Genomic DNA, 17,499 nt, shown 5'->3' with positions numbered 1-17,499 from the left:
GCCAGCTAATTTCACTACTATTTCAGCTAACTTTTACTTTTATTTACAATACTTTCATTAAAAAATTTTCAATTTCAGCAAAATAAGTGATCCTAAACATTCCCTTAATTGAAACACAGTTGAGAAAAATTTTATGAAATTTTACTTTGTGCATGCTGTAGGAAGAGTGCAAAGGTTATGCAAGCCATCTAAACTTGCTAGTGTCTGTTGAGGGTCATTTGTGAGAATCCAGGTGGAAAGAAAGAAAGCCCAATAATAAGGGTAGCAAAGAATTGGCAAAGTAGACAGCAAAACCATCAGGCCCAAACGGTAGGAATAATGAATCACAGGTCCAAGAAATAAACAAATGGGTCTTGAAGAGGCAAGTGGGTTTAAAGAAGCCTGGAAAGAGAAATAGCATCCCATGGGCAGTGTATGATATAGAAAAGTTAGAAAGGGCCATCATATGCCTAAAGTAATGCAAACTAAGAAAGTAAGGGGTTTATGGTAAGCCCAAGAACCCCAAGGATGAGAATAAGGTTATTGGGCTAGGGAAGTCCAATAAAGTTAGTAAAAGCCCATGGGAATGCAGAATTAGTAAAAGGACCGAGGAAGCCCAAAGAAAGCAAACGGGCCAAGGATGCCTAAGGAAAAGACAAAAGGGACATAGGAGCCCATAAATAAGAGAAAACCAATGGCCATACCAAGCCACTGGGAGAAAGAGTAAATGGCTGGTCTAAAGAGGCACGGCAGGATTAAATCATTACAGCAAGAATAACAGAACAATATGACAAGAAATGAGGAAAACCAAAGAGTGGGCCAACGAAATGTAAGACCCATCATCAAATAAAGCCCAACTCCTGAGAGGAGTGAAAAAACAAAAAGCAGCCCACATAAAAGGTCAAAAAATACGGACGGTGAGCCTCTAGACCACGGTAGATGAATAGACAGCAAACAGATTTTGGAAACATATGGAATGAAGGCACGCGCAAGGTCTAGGCACCACCAGCCTGTACCCAGCCAATATAGAGCATGGTGAGGTCGGGAGGTCAGAGATTCAGAAGGCATGGTTTGGTGGTGGGGAGAGGGGAAAAATCTATTTTGAAGGTTCTGGCTCAAGCTCTTTCGGGGAGGTGTTCTGCTGGGATGGCTTACTACCTAAAAGAGGCAAGCTGAGTTGAAACCATTAGGTGCATGCTATAAGGGGTAGGGAGAGAGAAATAATCCAAACCGTAGCAGAAAAGGGTACCACGGTAGACAAGCAAACAAAATACTCTTCCTTGTCTGGTGATAGAAGGGTGACACAAAGACGGAACAGTGATGGTCAGCCAGTACACCTAGACCAAACAAAGGGAGTTAAGGGCTAAAACAGTAAAATCTGGTCACGGCAGGCACTATAAAAGGAGGGTCTTACCGTGAATAGAAGGAGGAGAATGACGGGAACTTCAACTAAGAAATAGAAACTTAAAAGAAATAGCAAAGAAATGAGTGGAAAAGGAAAGAAAGAAAACCACAAGAAAGAAAGACAAAAGTGAGAATTAGAACGGTAGGCATGCACCGGTAGATTGGTCCCTTCTCTCCCTCATGAAATTCGGCTCTCTGTGAAAACCTCAAGAGCATCTGTGTAGAAAAACCACTCAGGCTCGTTTCCCTCAGGGCAGTTAATCTCCACGGCAAGACTCTTTCTTGAGAGATTGACTGCATTGAGAAGGAACGTTCTTTCCTTTTTGGCTCTGCTCCTGCGGATTAAATTTTGGTTGATTTCCCTAATATTTACGAATAACCCATGCGTATTAATATTTAATATCCTCCGTTATGTTCTTTTCCCTTCTGCAAAAAAAACGATTAATATTGTTGTTGTAATTGAGTTCAAGGACTGTTTGGTCATTTCCCACTAAGTGGCTAGATATTTTTGTTTATTTTATTATTATTATGTCTGTCTGTCATGACTTGCCTGAAACAGTTTTGCCTGCTGTGAACACGTTCCTGACAGACCTGGCCTAGTTTGCGCACAAGTCGGACCAACTTAAGTTGAAGTTGGACCGGTCCCAACTCCCTTATCCAGAAAACTTGGGCTTAGTGCAACAGGAGACAGCCCAACACCACTAGCACAGCCCATCACCTTACAGTGTCATCCAAGTCAAGTGCCTAGAAAATTATTTTATGGGGCGCCCTTATAAGACCTTTCTGTCCCAACATGTGTAGATTCCTCAGGTATGAGTCCTACATATTGTAGAATGGTGTGATATATCATTAATTAGACTGTCCCATGAGGTACAATGTGAAGGGCGAACTAAAATGATGATCTTTCTTTTCACTTGAAGTCATGCCCAACATGGTTCATAAAGGAGAAATGACAAAACTTGGGTAAAATTCCTTAGGCATTATACCTCAAACTACTTAATTAAATTCAACAATGTGGTTATTTGTCGGTCAATGGGTCACATATTTGAATTTAATTATCCTTCAAAAATAATACTATTATTTAGACTACAATGGCGAATGCAAATGTGTGGTTGAATTTAATTGAGAACTCTAAGATAGTTCGTTAAATATTGTAGCTTAGTTTTGTCATACCCAAGTCATAATACTTTAATGTACTTAAGCTTTACTTTAGGAGGAGGGCAAAACTTATGAACAACTATTACAAAATAGGATAAAAATAAGAAGATGAATTAAACTAAATATTAGCTTTGAGGTGAATTGAATCAGTGTCTTTAAGACAATGTTTGTCCCCTCAATAAGATTTTGGTTACATGTTACTGGCAAATTGTCTTTAGGATACAACAAAGTTTATAGTTCCTCCATATAGTAATTCTAGAGAATTTCCGAAATTTACCTATGTTTTTGTTATTATTTTAGTTGAATATAAAACAAATATTTGTAGATGATTAAGATACATAAATGAAAATTCATGATTCTACGTAATTTTGCATAAACTAAAACTTCGAAAAACATTGTTTGACACTTTGCTTTCCTTTAAAAAGGATCCGTGTAAAAAATTGTTGTTGTTGTTTTCTTTTTTTTTTTTAATGTTTGTGAATCAAAACAGTAAAATTGTGTTTGATTGTTGTTAGTGAAGAGAAACGAAAGAAAAAAAGAGTCAGGCAAAGTAAAATGTTACTCTCCTATATCTTTGAAAATATGAAGGGAAAGGGAGAAAAAGCATATGTTTATGTTTCTTTTGTTTGGTTTGCAAAATGTGAGAAAAGGAAAGAAACATATGTTTTATTTTTATACCCTAATAAAGTAAAGAAAGCAATAAAAATTTATGGGTATTTAAGTAATTTTCAAGCCCTTAAAAGTCAACAATTGTGTGAAAATTTTTGTTTATTGGGTTTTTCTCTCCATTTCTGCCCAAATTGGATGGAAAGAAAATGTGGACATTGATTAATAAATTTTCCTTTCCTTTTTAGCATGTCTTCTTCTTCTTTTTTCCCTATAACCCAAACAATGAAAAAGCCTAAATTTTTCTTCCCTTCCTCCTTTTTTACTCAATCCAAACAAAGTGTAATTGTTCAACACACGAGAGATATTCATAGTCAATTAAAGAGGATAAATCACTAGTAGTGTGTATTTTTGGAACTTGAGGCTTGCATATAAGTCCAAGGCGAAAACTGCAAGTATATGTGTATGCATGTCACAGACTCACAAGCGCATACATAGAGTTCATATGGATGAAGTGATAGAAAAATGGAAAGATAGAAATTGGGTAGGGGATGGAAATGTGAGAGATAAAAGAGATTTTAGTTTTCTCACATGGTATGTTGTGGGGGATGGGAAACTCCTTTTGTTCGTTAAGGGGAAAAGTGAGAGAATGAGAAAATGTAGTTTATATAAATTTACTTTTATGCCCTTATTACATAATATATAAGAAGTAATTTTTTAATCATTAAAAAGACAAATTTTACTTGTTATCAACTAAAATAAATTTATAAAATTTTACACATTTACACATATTATTATATTTTTTAAATATAACAATTAGGTTTTTTTCTTTAAAAAAAAAATGGAAACATCATAATGAAAATGTTTCCAGTGTTTGAAAAAAAAAAAAAAAAAAGAACTAGACAAATTAAGACTTTTTTATTTTTTTTTAAATTACAAAGAGACAGACCATGTGGTTCAAAAAAGAAAGAAGAAGATAACATTTTGGTGGTTGAAAAAAGAGAGGACGTAGATGTTTCAATAAGTAGTTATAATAATGGATAGAAAAGTAATTATCATTGGCCAAAGTAAGAGTCACAATTTCTCTCATGTTTTCTTTATAATTTGAAGAGATTACATTTTGGTGGGCCCATGTGGATAATTCCCATGTGGATAATTGTTATATTTTTTAAATATAGCAATTAGGTTTTTTCTTTAAAAAAATGGAAACATCATAATGAAAAATGTTTCCAATGTTGAAAAAAAAAAAAAAAAAAGAACTTGACAAAGACCTCTTTTTTTCTTTTTCTTTTTTTAATTACAAAGAGGCAAACCATGTGGTTCAAAAAAGAAAGAAGAAGACTACATTTTGGTGGTTGAAAAAAGAGAGGAAGTAGATGTTGCAATAAGTAGTTATAATAATGGATAGAAAAGAAATTATCATTGGCCAAAGTAAGAGTCACAATTTCTCTCGTGTTTTCTCTATAATTTGGAGAGATTACATTTTGGTGGACCCATGTGGATTACTCCTAGGCCCTACCAATCCCCCCCCCCCCCCCCCCAACCAAACACAACTCCCCCACATTTTTCCTCTCCCACTTTCTATCCTCTTAGTTTTCACCCTAACCAAGCAGGCTTTTAATGCATTGATTCACCTATGTGAATGCCTTACCCACATCAATTAGTGATGTGTGGTCTTATTGCACATACGACATGCACCATATAGAAAGCTACTGGTGCACCCAAAGCAGAATGCTGCTAGTGCCCGTCATACACACAAATGTGAGACTCTATTAGTGTACTCTGTTGGATTTTCATCATGGAAGTACAATAACATATCCCATATGTTAACAAAGATAGTGTAGAAGCCACACATTATTTTCAAAACTCAAAAAGGATTTTCCCTGAAAATTATTGACAATAGTCCAAATTATATGTTATAAGGGGGTGGGCTATGCTAGTGGTGTTGGGCTGCCTCCTGCTGCATCAAGCCCAAGTTTTCTAGATAAGAGAGTCGGGACCGGCCCAGTTTCAGCTTAAGTTGGTCCGGCTTGTGCACAAATTAGGCCAAATCTGCCAGGGACATGCTCACGGCAGGCGAAACTGTTTCAGAAAAATTATGGTAGGCAAACATAATAATAATAAAATAAACAGAAAATATCTAGCTACTTTAATGGGGAATTGACCGAATAACCCTTAACATCAATTACAATAACAATACTATTTGTTTTCTTTTTACGGAAGAGAAAGAAAGAATAACAGAGAACATCGAATGTTTATAATCATGGGTTGATCAGAATACTAGAGGAAATCGACCGGAAATTCAATCCGCGGGAGCAGAGCCACAAAGGGGAGAACGTCCCTCCTCAAAGCTGTCAATCTCTCAGGAAAAAGTCCTGCTGTAGAGGTTAACAGCCCTGAGGGAAACGGACCTGAGTGGTTTTCTGCGTAGGTGTTTTCGAGTTTTTTCTTACAGAGGGCCGGATTTCATGAGAGAGAGAAGGGATTAATCTATCGGTACATGCCCACCTTTCTAATTTTCACTGTTTCTTTTTCTTTCTTCTCACTTTGTTTTCTTTGCTATTTCTTTTAATTTTTCTATTTTCTTCTCTAAGTTTTGTTGTTCCCCTCCTTTCCTTTCTATTCACAACAAGATCCTCCTTTTATAGTGCCTGCCATGACCCTATCTTACTGTTTTAACCCTTAATTTCCTTTGTCTGGTCTGAGTGTATTGGCCGACCATCATTGTTCCGCCTGTGTGTCGTCCTCCTATCGCCAGACAATGAAGTGTATTTTGTTTGCTAGTCTACCGTAACACCCTTTCCTGCCACGGTCTAGGTTATTTCTCTCTCCCTATCTCTCATGGCATACACCTAATTGTTCCAACTTAGCTTACCTCTTTTGGGTAGTAAGCCATCCCAGCAGGACACCTCTCCGAAAGAGCCTGAGCCAGAACCATAAAAATAGATTTTTCCCCTCTCCCCACCACCAAACCATGCCCTCTGATCTTCTGACCTCCCGACCTCACCATGCTCTATATTGGCTGGGTACAGGCTGGTGGTGCCTGGGCCTTGCGCGTGCCTTCATTCCATATGTGTCCAAAACTTGCCTGCTGCCCATTCATCTGCTGTGATCTGGAGGCTCGCCGTCCGTGTTTTTTGACTTTTTATGTGGGCTGTTCTTTGTTTTCCTGCTCCATTCAAGAGTTGGGCTTTGTCTGATGATGGGCCTTACATTTCTTTGGCCCATTCCTTGGTTTCCTTTATTTCTTGCAATGTCGTACTGTTATTCCTACTGTAATAACTTGATCCTGTTGAGCCTCTTTTGGACCAGCCGTTTATTCCTTCTCTCAGTGGCTTGGCATGACCACTGTTTTGTTTTTACTTATGGGCTCCTATGTCCCTTTGGGCATCCTTGGCCTGTTTGCTTTCTTTGGGCTTCCTCGGCCCTTTTGCTAATTCCACACTCCCATGGGCTTTTTACTATCTTCATTGGGCTTCTCTAACCCAATAACCTTATTCTCATCCTTGGGGTTTATTGGCCTGCCATAAATCCCTTACTTTCTTAGTTTGCATTACCTTGGGTTTGCGGCGACCCTTTCTCACTTTTCTACCTCATACACTGCCCATGGGATGCTATTTCTTTCTTTCTAAGCTTCTTTGAGCCCACTTGCCTCTTCAAGACCCATTTGCTAATTTCTTGGGCCTGTGATCCATTATTCCTGCCGCTTGGGCCTAATGGTTTTGCTGTCTACTTTGTCAATTCTTTGTTGCCCTTGTTATTGGGCTTTCTTTCTCACAAATGGCCCTTAACATATGTTAATGAGTAAAAAATTGAAATAAGTCAAAATGGAGTAGAATCATGAGATGGGCATCATGGGGTGCATAACACCCTTTCCATGTGTAATTGAACTAATCATTTTGATTCAAGACATAAATTTTAATCTTTTCAATTCTCTGCTGATTTGATATTGATAGAATAATGCATAAAAGAGGAGATCATTTTATTTTTAATGATGGATTCAATTTATGTTCAATATATGTTAGTGAATTTTTCCTAGATTACAATATGCTAATCAACAATATTTTACACATTTTTTTTTTATGTTAATGATCTTGTAAAGCTACTAGAATATCTTTATGGAAACTCCTAGTATATTTGCCTAGTACTGGATGTTTGGTTCATTTCTTACTATTTTAGGGTTGATAGGTTGGTCTTAATGATAAGTCACTACAATATATGTGAAAAATGGAGTAATTATATAATAATTTGAGAGTACAATAATGTCGTACTTAGAAAATTATAGAATACTATGAGGGTATAATAAATGCATATTCCTTCATCTCATAGGAATAATTTGTCTCACCATGAATTCAATTAATAAAATTAACCCACGATTATGTGAAATGTGTTGGAAAATCATTTGCATCTCATACAAATCATGTGCAACAAAAAACAAAACCAAGATATACTTTTATGATGCTAGAACACACATACTTTTGAATTTTTAGAGATTCATTCCTTAGGTGAATCTACTTTGAAATAGTCACCAATAAATCTTGAATCAATGAAGCATATTTGAAATCCCTACAACTTGATCTTGGAATCTCCTTGATCTTCACTTCAATGACCACACAATTTTCCAAGAACTTGGGCTATCTTGCTTAAGATCAAAATCTTAGGTGTTTTCTCCTAGGATGACTTGGAAAAAATATGATTTTTCCTCCTCTAGCAATCCTATATATTAAAGAAAAAAGAGAAAGCATCTCTCTTTTTACTTAATTAAATGTGTAGTGCATTATGTCTAGGGTTTTCTCAACTAAACAAAGCCCTTCTATATGTCTAACATATAATGGATCAACTATTCAGCTTACTTGGGTTTTTAGAATTTGGTTTGAAGCGGTACCAAAGGGAAATAAAAACACTAGCTCTAATAAGCCTTTGGCCTCTTGCCAACTCATGACAGACCTAAAATTGTCGTTAACCATAATTTGTTTTACTATAAAATTATAGTTGCACTCTAGATTTCTATATGATTATTAAATCATCTCAAAACTCTAATAAATGACATTTAACTCCTTCATTAAATCACCCATAGTGAAACAAAGTCAATGGTTATTGTTACTTTGTAATTAATCATTGCGTTTTAAGTCGTTGAGCCTCCAATTAAATCTTTTAATTATTCTTATGGAATCTAACTTAAATCACTGCATCTTATAGGTGGGATTGGAACCTTTTCCCCCCAAGAGAAGTTGAGGATGATAGTGGATAATGTCAAATCATCCATGCCATCATCAGATCAATAGGAGGGCTATAGGCATAAATCTTGCCACCCTTACTGTTCATATGGGCCATTCAACAATTAATGCTGGGTGGCTTTAGTTGTTGACAATGATAAACGTGGAGGCAAAAATTTTCTTCCATCACAAGCTACCCACACTATAAGACCAAGGGATCTACTCTCATCCAAGGGACATCCTTTATCAAGAGATGTCAAGAACTTCAACTAGGGAGCCTCTGTTCAGAGTTTAGTCATTCTCCATGGTCCTTGATTTCAATCCTCTCAAGATGTGCTACTAGGAGCTCTAGTTGGTTGAGATTCAAGACCTTGAGGAATTTGTGGGTTCAAAATGGTCGAATATCGTCTCCACAGGCCTTATCCTTGGGTGAGGCTTTCATAGGCCTAAGAGCAATCACACCAATGTGTGTATAATACAAAAGTGGTCAAATTTATATATTTTCTCCTAAAACTACCCACATCAGTAGGTGTTTAAATTTGTAAATATACACATCTGCTACAGTAACCATGTAAATATACATAGTTACTGTAGCTGTGTAAATAATATTTTATTCATTTTTTCTCTCTCCCTGTGTTGAAACCCTCACAACCTCACTATTGTCTCTTTCTCTCTCTTTCTATCTCAGAAACTCTCTCTTTTCTCTCAATTTACCTCTCTCAAACCTTCCATAGCTAGTCCTCTCTAACCACCGCAAACCACTTGCCTCTGCCACCGTGGTTTTCTTCATTCCTCACCGCAAAGCCTCTCCAATCTCACTCACTTTCGTTCAATCTTGCTCCCTTTATTTGCTTTGCACTGAGTTTAGTGATAGTTGAACCCAACGACCATAACCACGGTGATTTACAGCAATGGTTATTGACGTTCTTCTTCTATTTTCTTTTTATTTGATTAGTGGGTTTGGGGATTTAGATTCTCTTTGTTTAACCTATGGGTTTAGGGATTTAGATTTAGTTGTTAAGATGTGACGTTCCTTGCACGTGCTTCTTTTAGATTTTGATTTCAAATGTATTTGGTTTCTGTGAATATGAAATTTGAATGGGTATGGTGGATTTGATTTGAGATTTCCATGGATTTGTTGTTTGTGTTGCTATGGGTGTAAGGCATGGTTTGGGGTTTGCTTCAACATGTCTGATATGATGTTATATGCCTTGTGGTGGTGATGGTGGTGGCCGTGGCAATGGCCGTTGTATGTCTTGTATTGGTTGTGGTGGTGGTCGTGGTAGTGGCTAGTGGTGGTAGCTATGAGAAAGGTGGAGAGAAAAGGTTGAAAGAGTAATAAAAAATGACGAAAAATAAATTTTATATTGAAATAAATTTTTAGAATAGACAATCCGAAGTTAGTGTTTTGGAAAAGTGATAGTGTAAAATAGAAAAAATAAAATCTTAAGACTGTGTTTGTTTCATGTAAGTGATTTTTCAGAAAATACTTATTTTCCGGAAATGCTATTTTCAGGAAAAGGAAAATATTTTTAAGTGTTTGGTTGCATTTCAGAAAATGTTATGAAAAATATTTTCTGGTGTTTGGTTGTATTGTTGAAAATACCATAGAAAACACATTTTCTCACATTTTCTCAGCTGCCAAACAAATATATAATTTCATTCTCAATCCAAAAACACAAATAAACCCAGGAAAAAAAAATTCATAATCCGGCCAAATTGAGAGAAGAAGGAAGAGAGAAAGGACGATCGGTTTTGGGGTCGAGGACGATCGGTTTTGGGGTGCGACGATCGCGATCGGGGACGACGAATCGGTGCTGCAATTGTGATCGTGATCGGGGATGACGAATTGGTGCTACGACTGCGATTGCGATCGGCATGAAGGCGAGATCGCGATCGGGGACGACGAATCTGGGTCGAGGACGATCAGTTTTGGGGTGTGACGAGAACGATCGGTTTTGGGTGAATCGGTACTGGGGTGCGACAATCTCGCCGGTGGTGCGATCGGCGCGACAAATAAGCTCGATCTTGGGTTTTCTGGGTTCGTCGGAGTCGGTTTCTAGGTTTGTCGGAGTTCGGTCTCTTCTCCCCCTCTCTCTCTCTCTCTCTCTCTCTCTCTGCGCGCGGGCGCGTCTCCCTCTCACTCAGCTCTCTCTTTGTTTTCCGAAAAATGGGTATTTGAAGGTAAAATAAAAACAGAAATCAATTTACACCCGTTGACAGGCCAACTGAAAAGCATTTCCGAAAAATGCATTTTCTGTGCGCAACCAAACACCCGTAAATACGGAAAAGCATTTCTGGAAGTGATTTTCACCCAAAACAAACATAGCCTTAGTGTAAAATAAACAGAAATTTTTAATTAAACTGATGCAATTGCTCCAACACTGGGACCTTTCTGAAGCGAAGCTAGCCCTTCCCCCCCACCGCCCCTCCTACAAGTAGGATTTGCTATTCATGTGAGGAGTATTATACAGTTTTTCATAAAAAAATATTATCTCCTTAGACTTTTTACGCTCAAATTAGTATCATGCAATTGTACCTTGATAACATACTCTTCGTTAAGGCAATTTCAAACCCAAAACCTAGGAACTCAAAGTCAAATTTCACTTTTAAGATCACTTCAAGGTCAAAGTTACCTCTTGGGGTCCTATTAGATACAGTATAATTTCCAATAACTTTTTTGCATTGTATTTATTAAAATATATAATTTTTAGTAAGTTTTATCAAAAGATACAGTTTCAAATCCTCTGAGCAACCTTTCTTGAAATATAATTTTAATTTTAGCATCAAAGTAAATGCCAACACCCGCAAATGATGGGAATGCTATCATGGGCGGCGACATGCATAGTTCCGGGGTTCAAATGAACCCCCTGATATTTTTTTTATATATGTAATTTTTTTTTTGTTATTTTACCCTCCTAAAATAAAATTTTGAACACTATGACCCTAAATTTTTTAAAACCCACTTGAAATAAGTTTAATTATGATTCTCTTAATAATGTTTTGATCTTTTTAAACACAAAAAAAGGCCTAACAATAAACTAATTTTATCTAAAATTTGGGAGAAACAGTAAGTCCAACAACAAAAGTAAATTTTTTTTTTTATCTTAAATCTTAAAAAAAAAAAAACCATTTAGATCTTAATAAATTTGAAATAAACTAATAAAAAATACATAGTTTACCTTGTATATTTATAGTGTTTCTAAACAAATGTGTACAATATTGTATATTTTTTTGCAAATGTATATAGTATCATTATCTATAATTTAAATCTTACATTGATTCTAAACAAACGTGTATAGTATAATTGTCTGCAATGTAAATCTTGCATTGATAATACAAAGTGAACATATAGTTGTCCTAAACTAAAAAATAAAAGTATTTTAAGTATTAATAATTAAAATTTACTTTTTTTTTAGGAAGAATTAAAATTTACTTAACATAATTAACATGTCCATTATATTAAGAAAAAATATGTCAATTGAACTTTGTAATTTATTTTTTATTCTATTACTAGTATGTACTATAGACAAATTTGTAATAAGAAAATCGTATAAACCGTAAAATTCATATTTTACCCAAGATGTATCTTCTTATTGACCCTCCTAGAAAAAAATCTTGGAGCCGCCACTTATTACTTAATGCTATAGTTTAGATGACAAAGGTAGATTACAGGAACTGTTGAGGAAACTGTTCTAATCTACCAAAAGTAGATTACAGCGGTGGGTGGCTGATTACAGGAACTGTTGAGGAAACTGTTCTAATCTACCAAAAGTAGATTACAGTGGTGGGTGGCTGCTGCATACGATTCTTAAACTGGACAAGGTTCAAAAGGTGCGAACCTCCAATAAGGTGTGCTTTCTTTATGGTAGATAGTAGAAGCCACAAGCATTTGTAGGGACAGTCAAAGTTCTACTTTATTGCTTACGCCTCCCCACCCAGGCACCCCTGACCTACTCAGCATCCACATCCTTCGATCCCCCTCAGGTTCTCTATCTCTCTCCCTCTATATATATTCAATCACTGACATCACAAACCATTACAAATTTTTCTCGTACACTAGTACCAGTATAGAGAGTGAGTGAATCTGTATTAATATTCTGTAGTACTAGCTTGTCGGCAATTATGGGTGAAGTTCTGGAAATGAACATGAGCCCGGTGACCAAGAAAGGGAGAGAGGCAGAAACTCCTTCAATGACTCGGTCACCACTTCCTGATTCATTACCAAAGACCCCTAAAAGTCCATTTGTTTCCCGTTTTATGAGTACTCCATTAGCCAGCCCTATGAAAAAGGCCATTATAAGCATGCAAGGTTACTTGGAAGAAGTTGGGCACTTCACCAAGCTTGACCCACAGGACGCTTGGCTACCCATCACGGAGTCAAGGAACGGTAACGCTTACTACTCAGCATTTCACACACTATGTTCTGGAATCGGGGTTCAAGCCCTTGTTCTTCCCTTAGCTTTAAAAACCCTTGGTTGGTAAGTTATATCTTATATTTATTAAAAATCTAGTAACACAAAAAAAATACATACAACTCTGGTTGATTGTGATTAGTAGATATAAAAGGGACATATAACCAGTTATAATCTATCAAAAAGTTGCTACTATTTTTATATTGGTGTGGCTTAGTGCCGGCTTTAACTTCTAAGGAAAGCTCCTATATATCTTTATTGCAGGACATGGGGGATCACATGTCTTTCGCTTGCTTTCACATGGCAGATGTACACCTTGTGGTTACTGATTCAACTACATGAATCAGACTCTGGCAAACGCTACAGCCGATATCTCCACCTTTGTATGGAGGCTTTTGGTATGCATCATCGTATTTTTACTACTAGGCTAGGGTTCCATCCAGTGCATATGTAAGCACTAGACGGGATACTAGGCCAATATATATGATCATTTTAGAATACATGTCATATCTGTGTTGCCTCTGGTACACAAGAGCACAAGAGAAAAGCCAAACTCTTAATAGTATATGCAGCACCTTGCATCCGATCGAGTTTGATAAAAATCAATATAATCAATACTAATGACACAACATATTTTCACAATTGCTAATGTGATCTGTTAGGATTGTAACAAAATTACTAGTTGATTTTTAACATCACTTTTATTATATATTGACTATAACAAGTCATCTAATTAATAATTGGGAAAAAAAAAATTGTGTAAGTAGACTCCATTGGAAAAAGGTTAAAGCTATATAGCGCAGGAGTTTTGTTTACAGTAAGTTTTAAAAAAGTTTTGTCTATATGGACAAGGCCTAGCCCATTCGAGTTGAAATAATTGTATTTACGTTGTTTGTTTTGACCCAAAAAAAAAAAAAGTTTTATAAAAACTAGAAAACTGTACTATTTTTTCTTGTATTTGTTTGCAAACCCTGAAAACGAGCCAAAAATGTTTTCTATTATCTGGCACGCACAAAAAATTATTAATATTTTTTTATCATTTCAAAAAAATTTATGAACAAAAACTTTCATCTACAAATTAAAACAGGCCCTAAATAGAATCATCCTTTTTATTTTTGGGGCCATGCGGTTGTCTCAAATTAAAAAGAAGAGCCAAATTCAGAATCTATACAAAAATTAAGTGAGAAAACAACTAATTTGAGGAAAAAAAAGAGAGGAAAAATTCAACAATGGGTCAATGATGGTTGACAAGCAGTTAACGGTTGGTCTGCGAAGAGAGAAAAATTACCATTGGGTTTTTTTTTGTTATGTGGAATTTATTTGTGGTGATGTTGAGGGAACTTTTGCTAAAACTTATTTTTCACCTTTTGAAAATGAGGTTGTTTGAAAAACTTGCACTTACAAAAAAAAAAATGAAGTTTAACAAATGTACCTTAAGAATGTGCAATTTAAAACTACATTAACAAATAAGTCCTAAATATTGGAAAACATTTTCTATTCCATTGAGTTTGTTTCAAGTCGACCTTAAAAAAAAAAAAAATTTAATTGACTTACATTTTTTCGTCTACCAAACATTTAAACATTCACATACACATTAAAAAAAAAAGTGTTTTTCACCAAAGCAAACAAACTGTTGAATTTTTCAAGTTTGACTTGATAATAAGAATGAAGATAGAATTTTTTTTATGATAAGTCATATGAGTGAAGATGAATTATGTGCAACTCAAAATTGATCCATAAATGTGAATGTACATAATATATTTATATTTAGCCATTTGTTTTATATAAAAGAATGGAATAGAATAAAATGGATAAATGATAAAAGAACATAATGATATATGATATTGGGTAGATGTTAAAAGAATAAAATGGTATGATGTACTTTTTCTAGTTGTTTCTATTTATAGGAATTACATCATAGTCATTTCATTCTTTTCTACTAAACTTTCACACAATAAATAGGTAGAATATACTTTACATATTCATTTTATATTCTATTACTCCTATTTTCCCCTAACAAACTTCCCAAACGAACTTTAACTTAATTGGAATTACATAATGTCCATCAATTTTCTCTTTTTTTCGATCCTATCCGATGATAAAGGATTTATAAATGTCTTAAACAGTAGCTCTTTTATTTGATAGATGATGAGACAGACAGATTATCAACATTACTGGTTTTTAACAGTGACATCTTTCAAATTTGATCTTGGAGTAGATATGGGGAGGTATTGATTTATTAAACATCACTGCTGCTTATCAGTGACATCTTTCAAATTTTATCTCGATCATTCCTTTTCAAAAAGTATTTTGTAGGACCAAACTAAAAAAAAAAAAAGAAAAAGGATCCACAACACCACATATCATCAGAACCATAATGTTGCTGCCACTTGTTATGATTTTTGAGCAGTACCATGCATATCATATCAAAGCTCTTGTCGTTGTATGTGATTCGCTTAAACTTACACATCACTGCATGTGGAATGTGTTAAAAAAGTACCCCTTTTTTTTCTGTTTTTCTCTTGGTAAATTTTTTTTTTTTTCTTATTCTTCTCTTTAGTTGTTGAAAAAGTTTGTAGCTCACCTTTTTTTTTTTTTTTTTTTTTTTGAGAAGTTTGTAGCTCACCTAATTAAGCAATCTATAATGTGAAAGAAACAGAATTTCCAAGTTCATAAATAGTAAAATGTACTTAATAAGTTGACAATAAAGAGTGGAAGACATCAGTTGTTTTATTTATTTTCGTTTTATTTTGTCATTTTGTTGTTGACAAACTAAAATTTTTCTAAAATCAATGTATGTAAATAAAACAGGTGAGAAGCTAGGGAAACTGCTAGCGCTATTTCCAACCATGTATCTATCAGGTGGGACCTGTGTTACACTAATCATGATAGGAGGTGGGACCATGAAAATATTCTACCAAATCCTTTGTGGAGAGGCATGCAAAGTATGTCCACTCTCAACTGTAGAGTGGTACGTTGTTTTCACATGCTGTGCAGTTGTTCTAGCTCAACTTCCCAACCTGAATTCAATTGCTGGAGTTTCCCTAATCGGAGCCATCACTGCCATTAGCTATTGCACTATCATATGGGTGGTCTCTATAAACAAAACTAGGCCCATGGCCGTCTCCTATGACCCACAGCCACAGGATACAAAATTCAACGTGGGAAGGTTTTTCAATATTTTTAATGCGCTTGGGATAATCGCCTTCGCTTTCAGAGGCCACAATCTTGTCCTTGAAATACAGGTAAATTAACCCAAGAAATGTTTGGGAATTGGGACACTTTACATTTTTTTCACAAACAGGATTGAATAGACTTATTTGACCATGTTTTGAGCGTAAAACACATAATTACAGATGGATTAAACTTATTGCACACAAACTGCTATACACGCCACCAAAGAGTAGTTTCTATTTACTAGCCTAATAAATTTTGGAAAATTTTGCTATAGTAATCTGATTGTCATTGATTGCAGGGAACCATGCCTTCCAGCGTGAAGCACCCATCCCGTGTTCCAATGTGGAAAGGAGTGAAGTATGCATATGTAATCATCGCAATGTGTCTGTCTCCAATAGCAATCGGCGGCTATTGGGCTTATGGAAATTTAGTAAGCACCTTCTTTTTTTTTTGCTGTCTTCTAGTGCAATTCTCAGAACATTCTTGTCGGGCCCGAGCTTAAACCTAACATGGCTAGCTCGTGATTTGACTCACTGCTGGCACACTTTGGCTGCTGTTGAAAGTTCAAACTTCAAACACTAAAGCATCTTTTTTTTTTTTTCTTTCTTTCTTTTAGACTAACCAGTCATGACTAAACTAATTCTGCTTTATTGCCAGATTCCAGATGGAGGGATGCTAAGAGCTTTGCAAAAATATCACGGAGATGACACATCAAAATTTCTCCTAGGATTGACAAGCTTGATCGTGGTGATTAACAGTCTAAGTTCATTCCAAATATATGCAATGCCAGTTTTTGACAATCTGGAGGCAAGATATACTAGCAATAGGAACAAGCCCTGTCCATGGTGGCTCCGCTCGGGTTTCCGAGCCTTCTTTGGATGTCTTGCGTTTTTCATTGCAGTGGCACTACCATTCTTGCCAAGTTTGGCGGGATTGCTGGGAGGGGTTGCGCTTCCAATCACCTTAGCATATCCATGTTTCATGTGGATACTGATCAAGAAACCCCAGAAATATAGTGGAATTTGGTTCCTCAATTGGGCATTAGGAGTCTTGGGAATGGTTCTCAGCGTTCTAGTTCTCAGTGGAGCAATTTGGGGTATAGTGACCATTGGAATAGAGATCCGCTTCTTCAAGCCCCAATAAGCAGTAACGAGGGAATAGTATGAAATTTAAACCTTGTTCTTGGATTTCAAAAGTGACCTCTAGGCCTACTACATAGTGTGGTAGAGGCCTCTCAGAGCCACCAATGTGTGTATATGCAGAAATAGCAATGTTCGTGTAACTTTCTAGGATGATTGTAAAGTGTCTACGTACATCCTTACTCGTCATTTAATGAATTACGTGCCAATGGCCTGATGGCATAAAGTGTTTCTTATTATGGCCCAAGTGAACATCAATCAAACGTCTTGCATCACTAAGTACTATGTGAGATATAATAAAAAAAATCAGCTATTCAATGACCTACTACCACTTGCAAGGTTTCCTTACCAATTCCATGCAATCATTATCTGGGAAATTTTAGTTTCAAACTTACACTACAAAAA

At 35.9% G+C, this 17,499-nt stretch overlaps 1 protein-coding gene across 1 annotated transcript; it reads left to right on the top strand.

Moving 5' to 3' along the window:
• The first annotated feature begins 12,381 nt into the window (after positions 1 to 12,381).
• On the top strand, positions 12,382 to 17,417 carry LOC126712531 (lysine histidine transporter-like 8). The gene is made up of 5 exons (XM_050411885.1): positions 12,382 to 12,844; positions 13,043 to 13,176; positions 15,590 to 16,023; positions 16,254 to 16,385; positions 16,613 to 17,417. Exons 1-5 carry the CDS (start codon positions 12,489 to 12,491, stop codon positions 17,096 to 17,098), a joined length of 1,542 nt encoding a protein of 513 aa, XP_050267842.1. The 5' UTR covers positions 12,382 to 12,488; the 3' UTR covers positions 17,099 to 17,417.
• The last annotated feature ends 82 nt before the right edge of the window (positions 17,418 to 17,499 follow it).

The sequence above is a fragment of the Quercus robur genome, chromosome 2 (genome assembly GCF_932294415.1).
Source record: "Quercus robur chromosome 2, dhQueRobu3.1, whole genome shotgun sequence".
Taxonomy (NCBI): domain Eukaryota; kingdom Viridiplantae; phylum Streptophyta; class Magnoliopsida; order Fagales; family Fagaceae; genus Quercus; species Quercus robur.
The sequence above is the reverse complement of the archived record's forward strand: the minus strand, read 5'-3'. Positions and strand labels throughout refer to the sequence as shown.